Source organism: Passer domesticus, chromosome 2, assembly GCF_036417665.1.
Source record: "Passer domesticus isolate bPasDom1 chromosome 2, bPasDom1.hap1, whole genome shotgun sequence".
Classification (NCBI taxonomy): domain Eukaryota; kingdom Metazoa; phylum Chordata; class Aves; order Passeriformes; family Passeridae; genus Passer; species Passer domesticus.
In genome coordinates this window covers 65,093,863-65,113,796 of record NC_087475.1, presented here as the reverse complement: position 1 = coordinate 65,113,796, position 19,934 = coordinate 65,093,863, and the positions used below count along the sequence as shown (strand labels likewise).

At 44.3% G+C, this 19,934-nt stretch overlaps 2 protein-coding genes across 9 annotated transcripts in view; one reads left to right on the top strand and one right to left on the bottom strand.

The window, feature by feature from the left end:
• Positions 1 to 3,022: 3,022 nt before the first annotated feature.
• LOC135294079 (fibrinogen-like protein 1) lies at positions 3,023 to 15,522 on the top strand. 3 transcript variants are annotated; one of them, XM_064408895.1, is made up of 9 exons: positions 3,023 to 3,722; positions 4,021 to 4,078; positions 5,359 to 5,443; positions 6,155 to 6,365; positions 7,438 to 7,597; positions 8,779 to 8,876; positions 8,956 to 9,044; positions 10,438 to 10,628; positions 11,571 to 15,522. In XM_064408895.1, the coding sequence occupies exons 3-9, from the start codon at positions 5,369 to 5,371 to the stop codon at positions 11,758 to 11,760; spliced, it is 1,014 nt and encodes a 337-aa protein (XP_064264965.1). In that variant the 5' UTR covers positions 3,023 to 3,722; positions 4,021 to 4,078; positions 5,359 to 5,368; the 3' UTR covers positions 11,761 to 15,522. The 3 variants fall into 3 exon arrangements, with proteins under 3 accessions (XP_064264965.1, XP_064264966.1, XP_064264967.1); XM_064408896.1 differs by lacking the exon at positions 3,023 to 3,722 and adding an exon at positions 3,741 to 3,835; XM_064408897.1 differs by lacking the exon at positions 3,023 to 3,722 and adding an exon at positions 3,856 to 3,946.
• THSD1 (thrombospondin type 1 domain containing 1) overlaps positions 12,674 to 19,934 on the bottom strand; it is a 30,769-nt gene continuing 23,508 nt past the window's right edge. For all 6 annotated transcript variants that reach the window (XM_064408863.1, XM_064408868.1, XM_064408864.1 and 3 more), the window contains one exon: positions 12,674 to 18,115. In XM_064408863.1, the coding sequence (XP_064264933.1) occupies positions 16,740 to 18,115 (1,376 nt within the window). In that variant the 3' untranslated portion in view covers positions 12,674 to 16,739. The remainder of the gene's footprint in view (positions 18,116 to 19,934) is intronic.

Below are 19,934 nucleotides of genomic sequence, written 5' to 3'. Positions count from 1 at the left end.
ACAAAGGTATTTGTTCAGCAATTGCCTAACCTTTGAGGCAGTTAAATTGATGTGGCACTTCTCTCTTGTGCTGCAGAGATCTCTCCAGAACTTGCAGTTCTGCTCCTGTCCTGACCACATATCTCTGCTGCTTATCCCTGCCTAGAGCACATCAGTCTCCCAAATCTAGGCAGAGATTGAAGTTCCTGGAGCCCCCTCAACATGCCCAGTGAGACCACCTCCACCACACCCTGTCATACACCACCCACAGCTCTTCTCACCTCTATGTACTTGTTCTACATTGAACTGCCCTGAATGAAATCTCTCCAGGAGCAGAACTTGTTCCTGTCTTTCCTCTCCATGCCAGCCACATGCCCTGCTCACAAGTGTGACGTGCTTGTGCCGTGTTCCTCAGCCCTGCCTAGGAAAAGCTCCAAGCAGCCCCTCACTCCATGACCCTGCTGGGTTTCCTGCACATACACCCTCAGCCAAAGCAGATAATGGGGGTTTGGATTCCCAGCCAGGAGCAAGCACACAGCTTCTGTGATTGGATCTAGCCTTTAACAAGGAAAAAAGGTATTTGGCAGCAGAGGGCTTCACCTTCTCAGAGTAAGGCATCATGGAATTAAAAGGCTGCAGGATGAGACTTGGAAGATTCAGACTCAGGGGGAAAAAAATAAAATAAAAGCACAATGCAAGTAATTAAAAAGTGGGAGAACATGCTAAGGTTTGTGGCTAGTTCTTCTGCACTAAATATTTCACCGCAAAATGTGTTTTTCTCAAAGGGATGTTCCAGTTCAAATGGAAGTGAATTAGGTCAGGAAAGTTCTCTGACCTGAAGTAGGTAGAAGATCGTGGAAACCACATACTCTCTCTAGTCTTGTGATTAATTCCCTTTGGTACAACTATTCCTGACATGGGATTGCTGGGACCTGTGCTTGCCCTCAGGAACTTACAAAATAATTACATTTGTTGTGTCAACCCATTAGATACTCATAGGCTGCATGCAGACTCATTAGTTAAACTAAATTATGTATTTGCTCTTTGAACATTATCAAAATATTCAGATCTGGCATGTTTCATGGTCTGCCACCACTGCTGCTGCTTTGTACACAGATTTCTGTGGTTACTCCTGGCTTACCAACCACAGACTTTTCATGCGCAAATGCCGGTTTCGGTTATTTCACAGGTTGAAACTATGGTGGCTGATGTCATCCTGGTCTTTTAATTTCATCTTACTTTTGATGAAACCCCTTATTGTTAGATTAAAAAACAATAAATATTTGTTTCAGATCTCATATATTAACTTTGTTTTTAAAAAAGCTGGCAGCCCAGATTCCTGCAGAGGATATAACTCAAACATCAAGGGCCTGCAGCCCCTGGTAGGTACCTCCACACCTGCAGTGCCTGCAAAGGAGCCTGGTCTGCAGTCTCTCCCAGTGAGCAGGTTGTTCATGGAGGGTGGGATGTGATAGGAAAGTATAAAAATAAAGCAAATGCATAGAGCACTTGGATTCTCTCCAAGTAATCTGTTTGTCTTTGAGCTGGGTCCAGACTATCCTGTATTTTCCTAGAACACAGGTAGGCAATCAGACTCGTGCTGTGAAATCCTTAGGTCTCTCTATCTCCTTTGGAGCCTGGAGCAGTCTGCCTCATTTCTTGCCTTTCCCCTTTAAGACGAAGCAACCCACAAGAAACTGGTCTTGGGAGAGTTTTGAGATGCCACTACTGTCTTCCAGCTGCAGTGATGTTCCTTTAGGCTCTGAAGGTGTTAATATCCATCAAGTGTCATGTTCCTGTGTTCATTCCAAGCCACTTTCCCCCATTACTGTAGGAATATCAAGAGCTACCCCAGAGTCATGCTCTTCAGTCACCTTTATCAACCAGTTTATGTGTGCTGGTATTGCATTTAATGTGTGAATAATAGTTTTTTCAGCACCTACATACTTTTGCTGTAAGGAAGGTAGAGGACAGCAGGGTAGGAGGATTTTTAGTTAATGAGACTGTTATTTTTTGCTGACAAGATTGAGTATCTTAAGAAAAAGGAATCTGATCTCCTTCCAAGTAACTAAACAGCAATTTGCATTCCAGAATATTTGTGAAGCATGTGTATTCCAGGAAAAAAAAAAATCCAGCATTTATTGTCACATTGCCTAGGGATTTCAACATCCGTGTGGAAACATTGGTGATCATACAGTGTCCATTCTTTATGATGACTTGATTATTTTAGCTCTGAGCCAGTGGAGCAGTATCTGAAGATAATCTCCTGCTAGACCCCCCTTATGTGAACTCAACCTCATGGCAACCCTTCTCTTGTGTTTCAGATATTCCTAAAGCTTTCTCTAGCTTGGGAAAATAAGTTAATCATGAAACAGGTATGCAAGACCCATGTTCCAGCTGAATGGGATTTTCACATGCAGATGTTGCTGAGGCAAGCATTGGTGGAGGCCTAGAGGCAGTGTGAGAGTGCTCCAGATGTCTTGGCTCTGAGAGATGTTTTGGCAGCCACTGAACAAGGGTTGGAGATTGATTCCTGTTCCTGCAAAACTGCATTGACAGAGCACACGTGAGTTTCACTGGCTCTGCAGTTTCACTGCTCCCTTCTGCCCTGGGACAGCACAATTTAATGATATGAGGCCTGATGCTTCCTAATCATACGGCCATGCACACAGCTGCAGACACTGACTGTGCTAGCCACACCACAGCTCCAACACTGACCCCACAGCCTCAGCCCTGTCTCTGATGCCAGTGGGATCAGGAGATGCTCACAGGCCAATGAGATATTTGGCCACCTTTCAGGCAAGAGCATAAATTGTTGCACAGCACGTTGAGCACTGTTGGATGGGTCCAGCTGAGAAAGAGTTGCTGCTTCTGGTGAAAGCCCCAGGGGATGATGTGCAGCCTCCCTGTGCTCCAATGCATGGTACCTGCACACCCTGCTGCCAGCTGCAGTTCCTGGCCAAAGGAGCAGAAAAAAGGGCCAAGTACCCACTAGGGAGAAGAGGAAACATTTCACTCACTTAGTTTCATAGCTGTCAAAACCAGTCTTAAACTGGGGCTAGAAAACAAGTGAGAAGAAAAGTATTGCTTACATAATCCTTTGGCAGTGGAATGAATCAGGGTTCTTGTGGGAGAAGAGGAATGCAGTTTTAAAGGAACAAACAGCATTCCTGTAGCTGGTAGTAGCTGGATAATCCTACTTTCCTGAAGAGCAGCACAGACATTTACCGTGGGTTTATGTGCCTTGTCTGTTGTGCCCATGGTCTCTCCTCTGCACAAAGCTTGATAAAATGGAACATTCCTGCTGTTTTCTTTAAAATAATCTGTAATTCCTTGGCCATAATACAAAGGGAGGCACCCATCTGTTTGGTTTTGTGGGTTTTTTTCTCTTTTCCACAAATGTCCTTGTTTGTGTTAACTAGCAAATCTAATCATCCAGCTCACAGGAGAGTTACACAACCCTCCTGAGATTTTGCTCTAACAGCAAGTCTTGCTTAATACTCCCACATTTTCTTCTTGCTTCAGATTTGCAGATTCTTTGGCATTACAGCTGTGCTCTTATAAAACAGATTAAACAGCAAATGGAATGCTGAACGGAAAAGCTGTGTTATTTCCACCTTGCAGGACTTACTGAAATGATCCTGGCTGGGTTAAAACATGAGCCGAAACTCCCACAGGGAGCATTAGTCTGAGTGATTCGCATAAACACTCAAAGTCAGTCTTGGTTGAGCTTCCTAGTCAAGGTAGGTAATAGTACACAAGCAGCAGAGCCCCTCTCCCCTCTCCTTTAGAGAACACTGTTGATAGAAAACTCCTGTTGTTTATTCTCACTGGGAAGCAGCAAGATGAATACTGGGTAACAACAGAAAACTTGGGGTTTGAGTAACTCTTTCACACTAGGAATTGGGAGTACCTTTTCTGTGAAACTGCCTAGTGCTGTGAAACATTCTTCCTCTGTGCCCTTGATGTAGGTCATCTGGAGAGGAAAATTTCATCAACCTCTTAAAATGCAGCCAGGTTTATGATCACTTTCTTTTGCAGTTGACTTTTAATGGAGATAATCTTTCCAGAAGGAGGTCTGAAGAAAGACAAGTTACAGGTACGTGCATTTCATGTGTCTTGGTAAAGGTGTAGATGGAGTTGCTTTCTTTGCTCTGCACTGTCTGGTTTTCAGGACCTGTCACTCATCCCACCCTTCCTGGTAGCTTTTTGCCATCACCCACGGGCACTGTGTGGAATCTAAATCTGACCCCAGCACCAGTGCTGCAGCCACTGGCACCACGGTGCGGTGGTGTGAACAGCACCAGCGCTCCTGGGCTCGCAGGGCTCCCTGCTGCAATGCTGAACTCTTCTCTCTATGAGCTGAAAAATTGCCACAGCCTGGAGCATCTACCTGCATGTCATCTTTTATGGGCAGCTTCTGTGGAGATCTTCCCTCAGCTTGCTTTGAGCCCTGCCTGCCCATCCTGGCAGGGGGTTCCTCTGTTGCAGCAGCTTTGGTGGCTTGGAAGCAGCTCTAGCATCAGCTGCTGCAGGGATGCTGATAGAGCCATAGCTAAAACAAAGCACATCACTCAAAGCACAGAGCTGGGGAGCCAAGTTTCTGCAGCACTTCCAGATGTGAAGCAGGGGAGTTGGGTTTAGCCTAGTTTTCAGATTTTTTTTTTTTATTTCTGATTTTGTGGAGGTTTTTTTAAAAGCACGATGCAAGCCACTGAGAACAATTTGTACTGTTCACTCATATTCAGCTGCATGTTCCCAGTGGCAGTCACTTAGCATATTTTCTAGCTAAGACTCTCCAGTCAAAAACACATCTGTGTGTTGGAGCAGATTAGCAGTAGACATCTTTTCCCCTGAAATCCAAGGAAAAACTCTCTCATGTCCAGTTTGTCACATGTATGACTTGGCCTCCAAGGTAATCCCATCCTCACAGACCACTCCAAGGATGAGGAGGAGAATGTCGACAGTCACTTAACCAGGAGGCAAATTTCTCTTAATTCCACTTTGAGAAGTTTGAACTGAATAAACTCTGTGGGACTTTGATGAAAAGTCCTCATGGAGACATGATTGCTGAGCAGCTTCCTGTATGGATACCTGGGAGGAGATACAGAGGCTGCTGGAAAGTCACACAGAGTATTTATTTCTGTGGGGAATCAGGAGCAGACCTGAGCCTTTATCCCTGCCAGCATACTGCACTGGTGCTTTAACTTCTCCTTAATATACATCTTATCCTGATTTTGTCCTGCCTGTAGTTTCAAGCAACCTCCTTAACAAATCCTGCAGCATCTCCTGGGGAATTAAACATAAGTGTGAGGGGGGATTGAGTTCTGAAAGCAAGTGAAAAAACTTCCATTACAGCTTGTCAATGCCTCTTTTCAGGTGATAAGAAATGAGTGTGATGATGCACTGGCTGCTGCTGCTCCTTCTCCTGGTCAGCTTTGGCTCACCTGCACCCAGGTTCTCGGTGTGTATCTGTTAGCCACGTCTGTACAACTCTCTCAATGGTTCACCATTCCCAGTCAAGCAGAGATGGATACTCCCCCACAGGAAGGATGGGGAGCTGCAAAAGCAGAGTAAAAAGGCATCTGCCTGCAGCTAAAGGAATGTCATGCTGATAATACAGGATTTTCATAGCATCGAGGGCTGTACAGCTGTCTGGGAGACTGAACTGTCATTACTAAGAATTCAAAACAACAACAAAAATATATTTTTTAAAATGTATTTTAATAGCCAAAATATCGGCTCTTTTTCAGTTTTACACAAAGCTGATTCTGGAACCTTGCTGGTTTCGCCCATCTGCAGCACAAGAGCCAAGTTTTCCCTCTCTTATCAACCTGAGCACTTTCATAGTTTGCAAACCTTCCCCCTGAGCTCATCAAGTGGGGTCAAGACAAATTATTTTCATCCAAAGTAAATTTTTTGTGCATCTGACCATATTCTGGCATGCTCTGATCAATGCCAAGGTTGTTGCAGAAACCCCTTTTCCACTGGATTGAATTCAACAGCTCATGCTGTGCAAGATTTGGACATCTTAGGAGGAGATCACCATGAAATCATGTTGATCCACATAGGCAGTGTGACATGCTAGGGTCAAGAGGAGATGGGTACTCCTTTCTCTGTGTCTCTCCTTACCACAGACTGAAATGTGGGGGGTTTTGTTTTATTTTCTCCATAGGACAAAGATATCTGCCTCCTAGACAACAATAAATTAAGACAAAGGTTAGAACATCTTCAAGACTTGCTTTACTTATATGAATTGCAGCTGAAGGACATACTGGAGAACACTTACCACAGAACGAAAAGTGAACTGTTCTCAGGCAACAGGAGCATGCAGCATGAGACACTTTTACCCACAACCAGTGGGAATTTGATAGTCTATGACCAAGGTACAGTTTGCAGTAGTGTTCCACAATGTTTATTTCTCCCTGCAGTGTCCTATGTGTCATATTTTATGTCTGCTAAAAGTTTAAATTTTTTAAAGTGGATTGTGATTTAAAATACAGATACGTGGGAAGAAGAGCTGACTGGTTGCTCTGACACTAAAATATATCCCTTGGGGCTAGAGCCACTTATCCCAGCTGTCAGCAGCTATTATCCAGGTACAAAATGGACATCTTCAGCTGGGCTTCTTACCTGCAGAGAGGAACAGTCATCTCTCATGTTTTCCATCAGATTTACTTTAGGCAACTGCTTTAGGAAGAGATGGGTCCTGCTCTTAAAGAGCCCATATTCCCTGGGTGACTTAGGGGAGCCCAGAGTGCCTGGCTCAGCTGCAGGCACGGTGACCTATTTGGATGAGCCAAGCCTCCCTGTTCCTCAGCTCCCCCATTATTTCTGTGCACAGGAACAGGCATGCATACTTTGTTTCTTGGTGTTACTTTGAGAACATGGTCATAAATGACATCGTTTCCTGTGGCCAAGATTTTAGCCTTTGGGCATTACATTGATAGTGTGAAGCACTGAGATCCTGAAAGGCTCTCTCCTGATACAGTCCTGGTAGAACTGAACACAGAAACTTAGCCTATTATTTTAGAAATATTTTCCCTGATCTTATCAGAAGTACAGCTGAGGGTACCTTACCTTCCACATGGAAGTTACCTTCCCTGAAAATGATCTTTCTGACAGATAAAGTTTCAGTCCCAGACTTTCAGGATATAGCCCCAGGCTAAGCTGCAGCTGTCCTGCATCTCACCAAGGATTTGGGCATTATTCCATCAGACAGCATGGCTGTAAAGGCTCTCAAGCCTTAAAGCTCTTAGTCAGGCTGTCAGTTTGCAAACTGGTGTAGCTACTGGTGTAGCTACTACCATTTCCTTTGACTTTACAGGGCTTGCAGAGCTATGCATAGGCTGGCCAAGTGTCCTTGTCCCATGTAGCCTCTCAGTGACTTCTTTTGGTGGCACATAGCCCTTGGCTTTGCCCCCAGCCCCTTTAACAAACTGATACTGTTCTGCCCAGATTGCTCTGCAGTGTATGGCCGGAAGAGCACCACAAGTGGCTACTACCGGATCAGGCCCCGAGCAGAGCGAGAGCCCTTCCTGGCATTCTGTGACATGTCTGATGGCGGGGGCTGGACTGTCATTCAGCGGCGCAGTAACGGCAAGGAGAACTTCAACAGGTGGGTGCATTGTTCTTGCATTCTTGGCCTGACAGGGCTTGCAGTCAGGCCACCAGCTCCTACCCCTGTCCTGCTGCCAGGCAAACCCCCACCCTTGAGGAGCAGGATGTGCAAGACTCTATATTAGTGACGATAATTCAGGATTAGGACAACCTGGGGGTACCTGTTGGCAGCAGGGGGCAATTTTCAAAATGGATCTGTAACTTTTTTTTCATGGGTTCTCTGCTTTTGAATGCATATTTTATCATTATTGAAGACTGTCAAAGGCTCCAAATTGGCAGGTGTCTGCTACCAGTACACAGATTGAGACCTGTTGAACAGATCTGTTCTGATATGAGGAATTATGTTCAGCATGTTGTAACATTTATTATCGTATTCAGATAATTTTTAAAAATGCCAAACCAGATTGTCCTTTTCCTATGCAAAATCCCAGAGAGGTGACTTTCACACTGAAATTTACAGGAGGAGAGTTGCTCTGGTAGTACAATTCAGAAGAAATGTCCCCATGAAGGTTAATTCACTATCACAGCACACACAATTTCAGGGCATATCTAAGGCCTTCTAAAGTCTATGCTTTAAGTTACTTCTAAGGTCTATGCTTTAAGTTAAAGTCAAAGTAACTACAAGTGACTCTAAGCCAGCTTACCCAGAGAGTGGTAGCTATCCAGCCATGGTAGTTCAGATGAAATAAAAACATCCTGAAGAGGAGCATTGACTAGTGTGAAGGTCAGGCAGAACGAATATCATAATAACAGCATGAGAGAAGGAATAAACATAGGGTTACTAAAACTCAAAATGATGACACACACTGAAGTATATGAGAATATCAAAGGTAATACATAGATCAGGTTAATTATGACTTGCTGAAGAACAATATCAGGTGTTTTGCTGAAGACCAATATGACAGCTGCTGCTTTCCCTTTGTATTTTACTGGAAACATCAGTCTGTGAGCAGTGCATCTAGCAGATTGAAGGTTTGATCCCCATATATGTGTGTGCACAGGTTTAGCAGGGGAAAACTTTGAAAGCTGTGGGTTGTATTTACTCCTAGATGAATCAGATACTTTTAGAAAACAGTATCTAGATACAGGTGAAGTTTTACTTGTTACCATACTCAAGTGTTACAAACTGTCTAATTCCTTCTCATGATGAAATTTATATCTATAAATTTTTCTCTGCAGGAAATGGGATGATTACAAACTGGGATTTGGGAAATTCCAGGGCAAGAATGATGAATATTGGCTGGGCAATGACCACATCCATGACCTGCTTGCTACAGGTCCAAGTATTTTTTCTCCATAGATTTATTTCTAATTTGCATTAGGTATTCATCTAACATGACACAACTTTATGTTTAGGAGAGAACTCATTAAAGATTGACCTGATGGACTGGCATGGGGAAAGACGTTATGCAATCTATGAAAATTTCCAGCTTGCAAATGAGCAGGTAAGAAATGGAGAGAGCAGTCATTTTCTCCCTTTGGTCTGTGAGGGTGGGGCAGCTGCATACCCAGCATCACACCAGTATCCGGGTTGTATCTACAGCTCTGCAAAACTTACCTGCTCTGGTTTCCTGGGCTTCCTAGTTTGTCTGACTGACAAACAGCCCTGAGATCAGGGACATAAACCTGGGACTTTTTCCTTACAACTGAGTGTCCAGGTCAGTGACAGGACCACGTGTTTGTGCCCTCTTGCTAACTGTGCTGCTGAGCAGAGGGCAGTTTGCTGCCACAGGGCACAGGGATTCCCACATGTATTTGCCTCTGGCCTCATGATTAAAAGTGAGTGAGAAGATCCTTAGGGTTTGAACCTCTGCAACTAAATGGAAACCTGGTTCTCCTGCTTTCTAAGAGATTGTTTCAGACTGTCACACAAAAGGCAAGTGTCAGAGCAAATCCTCTCAACTTTGTTTTAAAATAAAACAGAGCTCTTCAAAGCTTTGAAAGAGCAGTTGTGAGTTCCTATGTTGAAGAGAGGTACCTGTAGCACTGTACCTACTGCTACAGACACAGGAAGCCCAGAGACAGACACATCCTGTATTTTCATGCTGTGCTTTCTAGCTCTAGACAGTGTCCAGCTCCATAGAGGTGCAGTTCTTCGCAGACTTGTCTTCCTGAACACCACATGTAACTAGCCCAAATAACCAAGGATACTGCATGGACCAGTCCTAGTTCCAACTCCATTGCTGCTCCAGAAATGTGAACATGACACTCAGTTTGCAATTAGAGGTTTCTTACGAAAAGTTTGAACAGCTGCATTTCAATACCTTACTGCCATTTTTCATAAAGAAATGAGGCAAATGATAACAGAAGAAAGCCCACAACACAAATGTGAACATCCACTTAATGCCAAATATCTCTTCGACCTGTTAGTTGTACACAATGGAACTATTATTCTAAATATTCCTACCAGGACCAGATCATAGAAATCAGATGGCTTCTAGTGCTTGGAAGAGCAAAATGCCTAAGCATTTATTCTAGCTGAAGAACTGATCTGTTTATGAACACAATAACTTGACACTTGGCAGTTTCCTGCTATGTTGTTCTTGATCAGCTAGAAAGAGCTTTTCATCTTGCTGTAAAGTGTATTAAATGGTTGTTGAATGGCAATAAACCTGGAGCCTTTTGTAGCAGCAGCAGTAATTACCAATCCCCTCTGGAAGTTTAAATCCTACATTAATCTACACTAGGATCATTAAAGCATCGAGACAAAAGTCATCCTTGACTTCAACAGTCATGCCTTTGACAGTGGATGAAATGTCCAGAGCTAATTTGGCTTTAAAACTGTGAGGAAAGGCAGAAAGAATGGATATCAAATAAATGTTTCACATATTCTTGCAGGAAAATTACAGGTTATGGTTTGGCACCTATTCTGGTAATGCTGGCGACGCTCTGTCTGGTGGGAGCAATTTTGAAGATCAGTGGTCAGCTTCTCACAGAGGGATGCAGTTCACCACATTTGATAAGGATCACGATCAATTTCTGGCTGGCAACTGTGCATCAGAGAACAAGGGTGGCTGGTGGTTTAACAGGTATGGAAAACAGCTGATTCCTCTTGGATGTGTGGGTTGTGGGTGGCTGCACAGCTGGGAGGACTTGCCTGCCTTACAGCAGCTGGAAGTTGCTGTGTGCACTTGCCACCTCGCACAGCCAAACCTAAGATGTCCAGACCTACAGATCCTCAAAGGAAAACAATTTACTACTTTTATTATAGCAAATCAGGTAAGTTGAAGTGACTTTAAGAAAATGGTTCAGAACAAATGCACAGGGGACAATGAACTGGAAGGAAAAAGCTCAGTTAAAATTTCTGGAAGTGGTTTGTGTTATACTCCAGTGAAGAAAACAACTGTAGCCATGGTAAGCTGAAGTGTATACAAAGGACATTTCCCTAGAATGGAGCATGTCCAAGGGCAGAGCTACCCCATAAGTTATGAGGGTATAATTGCTGTTTGGGCATATGCCACACATCAATGGATAAGGATTCATGTTTAACAGCCCTGGAACCCAGGATGTAACACGCTCAGTTTTTCTCTGCTTTGGTGTAGGATGAGACCAGATTCTCATCCATCACACACCAACTGAAATCGGTGGAGCTGTACAACACTGTACATCAATAGCAGGATTTACCTCAATGAAAAGACATTTGCATTTTTAGGTGTCAATCTGGAGCTGCCTACACTTGAGCTAGAGCATACCAAATGGCACTATACCCCTTTGTTCGGGCCATGCAGTTCTAATGCCTGTAGTTAATACACCTGAAGGAGTCAACAGGCAGAATTATCTGAGCAGTGTAGGTGTCTGCTTTAGGATGACCCACAGATTCCTGTGTTCCACTAAAAGCATTAACCATTTAGTCCATTCCACCCTGATATATCTATATATATGTTGTGTGAGAATGGTACTTCACTGCAGTGATGCAATATCTTCTCATGCTAAACAGAATTCCCTCTTTGTCTTTCCTACATTGTTCCAAGGTGCCATGCTGTAAACCTCAATGGGCAATACTACAAAAGAGGGAGGTACAGTGGACCCCATGATGACGGCTTGGTTTGGTCTACATGGCACGGGATGTGGTACTCACTGAAATATTCAGCCATGAAAATCAGGGCTCCATTCTTTATCGACAGAGAGAGCGGAGATGGTGAGAACAGTCAGGGCAGCTGAAACCTGCTGCTTTGGAAAGAGAACAAGCACAGGCTGAAAAGAATGGTGTAAGTTGATAGCCAGTGCTCTGCTGCTGCCAATTGCCAAACCTGCACTTGATAGCTGGAGTTGACCTGCTTCTGCTACCTGAAGCTAACAGCATGAGTTGTTTGAGCACAGCCAGAAAATTTAATAAAAAACATATGGATCACAGTCACAGGATAATGAGATTTCTTTCTCAGCAGTTTTCAAGACTTTGTTGAAGATTTGGAAGTTCTCTGGACTTAGAAAGATCAAGCATGTCCTTTAATCAATCTATATTTTTTAAGGTCTAAATCTTTCTCATCTTGATTTTAACCATCAGTGTTTCAGTTATGAGAATATCAGGATAGAAAGAACAAGGGGACGGGGAATTGTGCTACATCTGGTGTGCCTTTGTTAGTGCTTTGCTCTGCATCAGGAGAATGTTTTTAAGCAACTTTCCCTATGGTTCTAATTGCCACACTTCAGTTGCAGAGTGCTCCTGGAGTGTGTGAAACCAAACCTGTGGATGAACATGCTCCAACTGCTAGTCTGCATCCAGACTAAGGCTGCTTCAAAGTAAACACCTGCAAAATGGACAGTGTGAATTCCATTCCAATAGCTTCCCACTGCAGATCCACTGCTAGAGTACAGCACAAGACTTTAATGCAGACAAAGACAATCCTGCCAACCAGATTTAAACCCCAGATTAAAATTATGCAGATTTTACTAAAATTAAGGTGAATGCAGATATTCCTAGGAGTTCCTAAAATGCAGTCACATTTCATATATTCTCCTGTAATTTACCAGATGATTTTGCATTAATGAAGGGGAATCAGAAAGTGGTTGAACCACAAGGCACACTGCTTTCATTGTCTCACTGGAGTGGAATGAAAGAGCAACACAAATGAAAGAAATGGAATACTGAAAATTTATTTTCTACAGCTGTTAATAACAACAGTTAAAAATGAACAGCAGTATCAGCTTGATGCAAATAATTTAACTACCATGCTGTAGAATAAACCTGTTTCCCTTGTTTCTGATTTATAATTTTTAAACTGGTGTTTATTTTCCATTTATTTGCTTTTATATCCATACATACTGTAATTTGTATACATATCGATAAAGAGTGAAATAAAACCATCTGAGTAGGACTTAATACATTTTATTAATATTAAAACCATCTGAGCAGGACTTAATACGTTTCAAGAATAGGAATGTGAACAGTAATCTGGATCAAAATCTTCGAAAGCTCATAATATGAGAAATGTATTCTTTCAGTGTTGGCTCTGGTGCTTTTTCACCTGTTGTCCTGGATAGTTGAAAGGGTCTGCAAGGTAAGTTTAATTTTCACAGCTCAAGCTATCCTGGAGACAGTGCAGAGGCATGAGGTGAAGGTTCTGTTTAAAACTTGGTTTGGTTCCTCTGCTTCCTAGACATCCCAGTGACTGCAAGCATGAACATCCCAGGGTAATGGGCAGCACTCCAGGGAGCTGTGCTCCTAGAGCCTCTGCCCTTGGCTAGACTGCCCCCAGCCCTCTTCTCAAGCATACTCATGTGGAGTGAAATTTTCACCAACATGTCTGAAATGAGACATCTTGCCCTTGTGAAGAAAGGGCTGCAAAAAGGCAGCACTTACTCTTTCCCTTCTGATCGCTGCTGCTGTATTTTTAAATGGTAAAATCTCAGTGCAAGATTGTAACTGCATGTTAGAACATAAGGAATGACTTTGCACACATTGTAACTGCGTGGCCCCTGAGGAGCACTGAGGGCTGAAAGGATTTCACTCACATTTATCTGTGTCATCAAAACAAAAAAAATTTTTGTTTTGATGACACAGAGAAATGTGAGTGAAATAAATTCATGCCTTCTGGCAGTTGATGCTCAATCCCATCCTTCAGTAGAGAGCTAAGGAAGTTAGAGCAAAGACTGTGGAAACTACAGCACTTAGGGGACAGCATTGTGGTTTGGCAGTTCATTAAGCAGCTGGTAACCCATCTGATAATGCATTATCAAGCTGGAGATGAAGTCAGCAGGGCTTAATCAGACAACCAGCACCCAGTCCACTTCCCCAGTGAGTGAGCAATGAGCAATGTAAAGTCCAGACTATGGAGCCTGTTTCCCTGTGTGTCAGTGTGGAGGGGAAGGCATTAGAGCTGGATTGCCTTCAGCCAGCATCAATGTCAGGGCGTTTCTCAGTCTCTGAGAGATGAAGGGAGGCCAAGGTATCACAAGCTGGGAGGGAAGGGGTTTGCCCTGCTGTCTGTGGTGTAAAACTTATGTTAAGTACATCTAAAGCATAATACAGCCTAACACCAGGACAACTTTGCAGAAAGCACCACTGATTAAGAGCGATGTTGCCCCTTCTCTGTCCTCCTGTGACAAAGGAAAGCTCCTCTGAGATGCAAGGGTAACAGGGCTTTGTGCAGGCACCTGCAAATCCCACAGGAAACCTCAGGAAGCATTTCAGAACCACCTTTAATCTTAATAAACAGGGTAGAATGCCACTAGCTGAGTATTACTGGATCTGAGGGCTACGCCAAGCTCCAATCCCTCCCGCTGAAGGTTTAGGGGAATGCTTGCTGAATGCTGTTGCCCTGCACATTTGATCTCCCACAGGGTCTCTCTCCCATGCTGAGAGGCTCAACAAAGCTTAAACAGATACTGTAGCCCTGCAGCTCCAATGATGATGGATCGCTGCTTCAGGGAGAAGGTACTTCACACCACAGACCTTACCTTAGTACAGGCAGGGTAAGTAACCCGAGCTGCAATTGTTTCAGAGGTCTGCTTTCCAGCTCATTTAAGTCAATTTAAAGACTCATTACATTTGATTGCCTTTGGATAACTCTGCAAGTGAGAACATGTTCTTAGATGCTTTAAACAGCTTTTCAAGCTGACAGTTTATGGGAATGCATCACTAGTACCAACACCACGAAGGGCCAAGGGCTTGACACGGCTCCGGGGAAAGGGGGAGCTCACATCACCCAGAGAGTGGGATCCCTCACTCCAGCAGCAGCTGCAAAGCATTACCCATCAGAAAGGCCATTCAAACAACCAGATTTGACTCTGGTAGCCAAATGCTGAGTCTTGCTCCTCCTATGTTGTCACAGCAGGTAACACTGTGTGCCTGTCAAGCTACCTGTGCCAGCTTTGGACACTGCAGTGGGGTGCCATTGCTTACACACAGCAATGCTGCTCTTCCTTGCTGTTGGTTTGTGGGGGCGCAGGGCTGGGGGGAAGAAGTGTGGGATTGGGAATCTCTCTCTGCTCAGAAAGCCAGTTTTGAGAAAGACAGCAGCCTCCTTCATGACAATGGAGCACATGCTCATTTTGCTTTCACACCCACAAGGCAGGTTAAAGGGCATGAAGGGTTAGGCTCCTTAGGGGAGAGTTGATTTCAGTCTAATCCACTGCCTAAACCTTTCCTTTCTTACACCAACCTCCATGGGCAGCACCTCCTCTTTTCTTGTTTCTGCCCACTAGCATTCCCCTGGTCTTTGCAAAGTCTCCAGAGAGATGGTTATCCTAACAAATGGCAAGGAAAGTCTTGGTCATTCACAAGGTCTGAGCTCTGCTTCTGCTGTTAACTGCAGTTCCAACCCAACTCTGAATAATGTCAAATTTGTGATGTTTGGTTTTAAAACACAACAAAAAAGCCCGTCATGGCTTTTGTAGTTCACTGTTACTGCTCTCTACAATTGGAGATTGTAGCAAGGTAGGGGTTGGTTGGCTCCTTCTCCCAGGTAAAAAGTGACAGGATCAGAGGAAATGGACTCCAGTTGTGCCAGGGGAAATTTAGATTTGATATGAGGGAAAGTTTACTCACTGAAAGAGTGGTCAGGCATTGGAACAGGCATTCCAGGAATCACTGTCCTTGGAAGTGTTAAAAAGGTGTGTGGATGTGGTAGTCAAGAGGTATGGTTTAGTGGTGAACATGGTGTTACGTTAATGGTTGGACTTAATTATTTTAGAGGTCTTTCCAATGTAAATTTTGCTACAAGATTCTCTGTGAATCACCAGATATTGTCAAGCCATTTCAATTTTTTGTTTTCAGAACACGTATTAATCAAATAATCTTGTTGTTTGCTGATTTTGTTCATAATTTACTTTGAGCTTGCCATAGTAGTATTATTGTCAATGTATTTGCATTTTAAAATTTTAATAAAGGAAAGGATGCATAATTCAACTGTTTTACAGGTAACGTGCTGCGGTAACATTTCTGTGAGGAATAAAATCTGATCATCTGTTTTCCTTGCCCTCCCTGTAGCATGCCTTTTGCACTGATTTTCTGTAAATATTTGTACATGGTTCTCTTGATATAAATATTGGCAATAAGAAAATATCAAAGTCTTGAATGATGAAAATGTCTCCTCAATTTAAATTCACTCAAGTATTCAGCAGGAACTGTTTGCACTTTCATGCAACCAGCTAAAACACCCCCCACCATATGAGTTATTTGAGCAACACCTACAAATCAACGCAGTTCACTGATGACTATCAGAAAAATTATGAAAACTGCCCACAGATTGAGCTTTGTGCTTTCTAGATGGGAAATGATTCACTAATCAGGGCAGATGGCTGAGGGTGCTGGACAGTGGATGCTTCAGTATCTCAGAGTGTACCAGTACACAGCAGACAAGGTGGGAAATGTCAGCGGCACTCATCATGTATAATGCACAAAACATGACTGCTTTACACAACAAAATCTATTGGCTATTCCTGCACAACACCTTAACTAACGCCTTCTTTCCCAGGGTACTTTGTGTGTCTTGTACACACATACATACAAAAAATAATTATATGAAAGCACTTTTCAGTAATTAGAAAGGAATATGTTCCCACAAGCCAGACCTGGGGCATTACTCCCTGCTGCTGTGTGTGGAGGTAACGTGATTCCTGCTCCTTCTTTCACCAGAAGCCAAGCAATCCTGCAGATCCTCTCCCACGCACGCCACTCCTGCAGGGCCGCAATGAGTCACTCAGATCACCAGCTTCTCAATGCTCAGAGTACTTGTTTCATCTTCTTCATTTGAGCCAAAATACCCAGGGAGGTCGATCATCTGCTGCTCTGCCTCCGTTAAGCCAAAAGTAGAATTGTCATAAAAGGCAAACTCAGGGTCCAGGGGGAAGCTCTGGCACTTGTCCCTTCGATACTGAGCAGGGCTGACGCTCAGGCCTCTCTGGGAATTATCTTTGCCATTTGGGCCGGTCTCTTTCCGCCACACGCCTTTGGGGTTAGGTGAAGGGCCCCTCTTACTTCGGCTGGGCTCAGGCTTCTCAGCTGCCTTCTCCTGACCAGTAGGCTGGCGATCCGTGATCAGGTCCAGCTTCCTCACCGGGGGACCTGCCCTGTGGTGGGGCTTTGTGCCATGGCCCTGTGCTTCACACCCCAGCACAGTGCTGTGGGGCTGATCCAGCTTTTCACAAGCTGCATTAGCGTTTCTCGATTTTGGCCGTGCCCTGTCCTCCAGACCCTGATCCCACGTCCTGGTCCTGGAGCTGTAGAGGGGAGTCTGTCGAGGTGTGAGAGTCGACATGCTTCTCTCTCTGAAAGGTCTGGCCTTTTTAGTTTCATGGAAACTGGCTGTTCTTCTGAACTGTGAGTTTCTGTGACAGCCCCTCTCAGGCAAGTCCACTCTGTTATCCTGGTGCTTGAAATGACCTCTTCTTACCAAGGTTTGCGTAGGGCTCACTGCAGGATTGGCCTGTGAGAATGGAAAATCCAACCTAGGGTGAGAGCCTTCTCCCAGGAACTTGGGCTGACTGGCTGGCTGGTCCAGAAATGGAGATTTGATCCGAAATTTGTTTGCCGCTGCCTCCTCTTGGTTTTCCCCGCTCAAGGGAAGCACCGTGGTGGCACCAAGAACCGTGTCCGTGAGAGGATTCTGAGAGACATGGTACACCTTAGTGGTCTCCGTCAGGCCTTTCTTCTTCATCTCTTTCAGCTGCTGCTGTGCCAGGCGGTAGCTGAAAATTGGAGGGATTATTTTTTGGGCATTTGGTTGAAAGTTTTCACTTCCAGACACATCATCTTCTTGGGCAAATTGGAGGCTTCGCCTGTAGGTTAAGGGAATGTTAACAGGGGCATCCCCTCCTTCAGCAAAGCTGTCCCGTTGCTTGTTGCCTTGGCAAATGTTCTCCTCATCTGAGTTTTTCCGGAAGCCGGGGGAATGGACGGAGTTTCGTCGGACAGCGCTGCTGCACTCCTGAGCTCTGCAGAGCTTCCTCCAGAGAGTGATAAGAACCGTGGCGAAGATGATGAACAAGCACAGCGAGATACCTGTGATGGTGACTATATTATTTGCTTTCTGGTCCTCTCCTGGCTGACCAGAAGGTGGGGTGGGAGGCTGGACAGCTGTAAGAAAGAGCACACACTTCTGTCAGAGTTGCACTGGCAGCAGCATTTTGGTATTTGAGGATGGATACTTCACTACCAAGGAAAATAAGCCACTAATACAGTACAGGAAGTTATCTGCCATTAAAATTTGCTCATTGGAGATGACTTACTACTTGATGACTTCAAACTGGCACAAACATCTACTTTAAACAAAGGTTCCCACAGACCTTTTAAATGCAATCATTATTTTTTCCTGTTCTGCTATTTCCATAAGGTATTACTGAATACCTGGGAAACTGAGGAACTCTGTTTGCCTTTCTCTATGAAGTACATTTAGATTCCCTGTTGAAAAGTGACATAAAGGGGGTAAAAATAATTCAACCCAGACTAGTACTTCAGGTATCACTTTAAAATTATTTTTAGGAGAGCTTAAGTGGGTGTGAGAATTGAAATGAATTTGAAGAGAGAGGCAGCATCATGAGAGGCAATGTCACTTTTCTAAGCAGTCCTCTGAGGATGCTTCTTCCACTGTCTGGTGCCACAGTTGCAGAGGACAAAACCTTCCCACACCACAGCAAGCTTTCAACTGAAAGTGCCATTGCTCTTTCTCCAGCATTCTACTACTGATACCCTTCTGTTGTGGACTGGAGATGGGACTTGGAACAGGGAAGAATACTCTGCAAACCTTTCTTCACTGAGATGGTAATTAGTCACTGGGGCAGGCGTCCTAGGGAAGCCATCATGGCCAGAATTCACAGGCTGTCTGGACAATGCTCTCAGTCACATGGTTTAGCTTTAGTAGTCCTGGGGGAGCAGGGAGTTGGACTCTATGATCCTTATGGGCCACTTCCAATTTGAGATATTCTGTGATTCTAACCTGTAGTGTGATAATCTCACAGCCCTGTTTAAACCTCTCATAGCCCATTCCACTGCATTACAAATGGCTGAACCAATGACAAATTAGTAATTCTTTTTTTTTTTAATGAGGTCTCAAGCATTTCAGGGGCAATCTTGAGCAGAATACAGCATGGTTGAAAGCGGATTAGTTGGTCCAGTAGCTAATTTTAGTATCTGTTAGCATTGCCCAAATTCTTCTGTTCTGGTCAGACATGTGCTCCCTAAAGCCATGAAGATTTTGTTGGAGGACAAGGCTGGTTAGTTGCAGTTGACAAGAGCTGGCCAAGAAGGTGTGTGCTCACACAAAAGCACTGAACACCCCTGCCCCAGTCTCTAGTTTTATCCAGAACCCAAAGCCTTCCATCAGACTGACAGTCAGCTGTAAGACTTGGCAGGTGCTCCTGCCTGCACCAGAGTGACTGCCCAATAAAAGGAAATGTGACTGCAGAATAACAAGAACTGGACACCATGTACTTCCCATAATTCAGGAGAACACACACTCAACAGCAAGCTGGTAGTGCAGCTGTTAGGTGGGCAGGATGCACAAATGCACTGATGAACACAGGCAAGAAGTTCTCAGGCTGCTACAGAACAGACGTGCAGGGTGCTGGGCTGGGAAGGAGATCCACTTCCCTATTTCAGGGCTACCCAACAATCCCAAGTCCTCTAAAAAATCCTGCCATTGGATTAATTTTGATCTTTGTGTCACACTGAGGGCTTGAAACCAACTTAAAGAACAAGACCGCTGCCTGCTGAATCTTATAGGAGGATCTCTAAAATTTGCATTCAGTCCAATGCCCCTGTGCCAGAGCCTGGAGCACTGCTGCTCTGGATGCCTGAGTGGGGAGAGAACACTGACCTCAGGGAAGAGGCAGGGCCAGCATTTGCTCTATTCAGCACCACTGCAGCAGAGCAATTAATTTCTCATCCTTCTCTCACT

Coding starts and splice junctions, on each gene's coding strand:
- LOC135294079 (XM_064408895.1), top strand. CDS start 5,369: ATGAGTGTGATGATGCACTGGCTGCTGCTGCTCCTTCTCCTGGTCAGC. Junction 7,598..8,778: donor GGCAAGGAGAACTTCAACAG/GTGGGTGCATTG, acceptor TTTTCTCTGCAG/GAAATGGGATGATTACAAAC. Junction 8,877..8,955: donor CCATGACCTGCTTGCTACAG/GTCCAAGTATTT, acceptor CTTTATGTTTAG/GAGAGAACTCATTAAAGATT.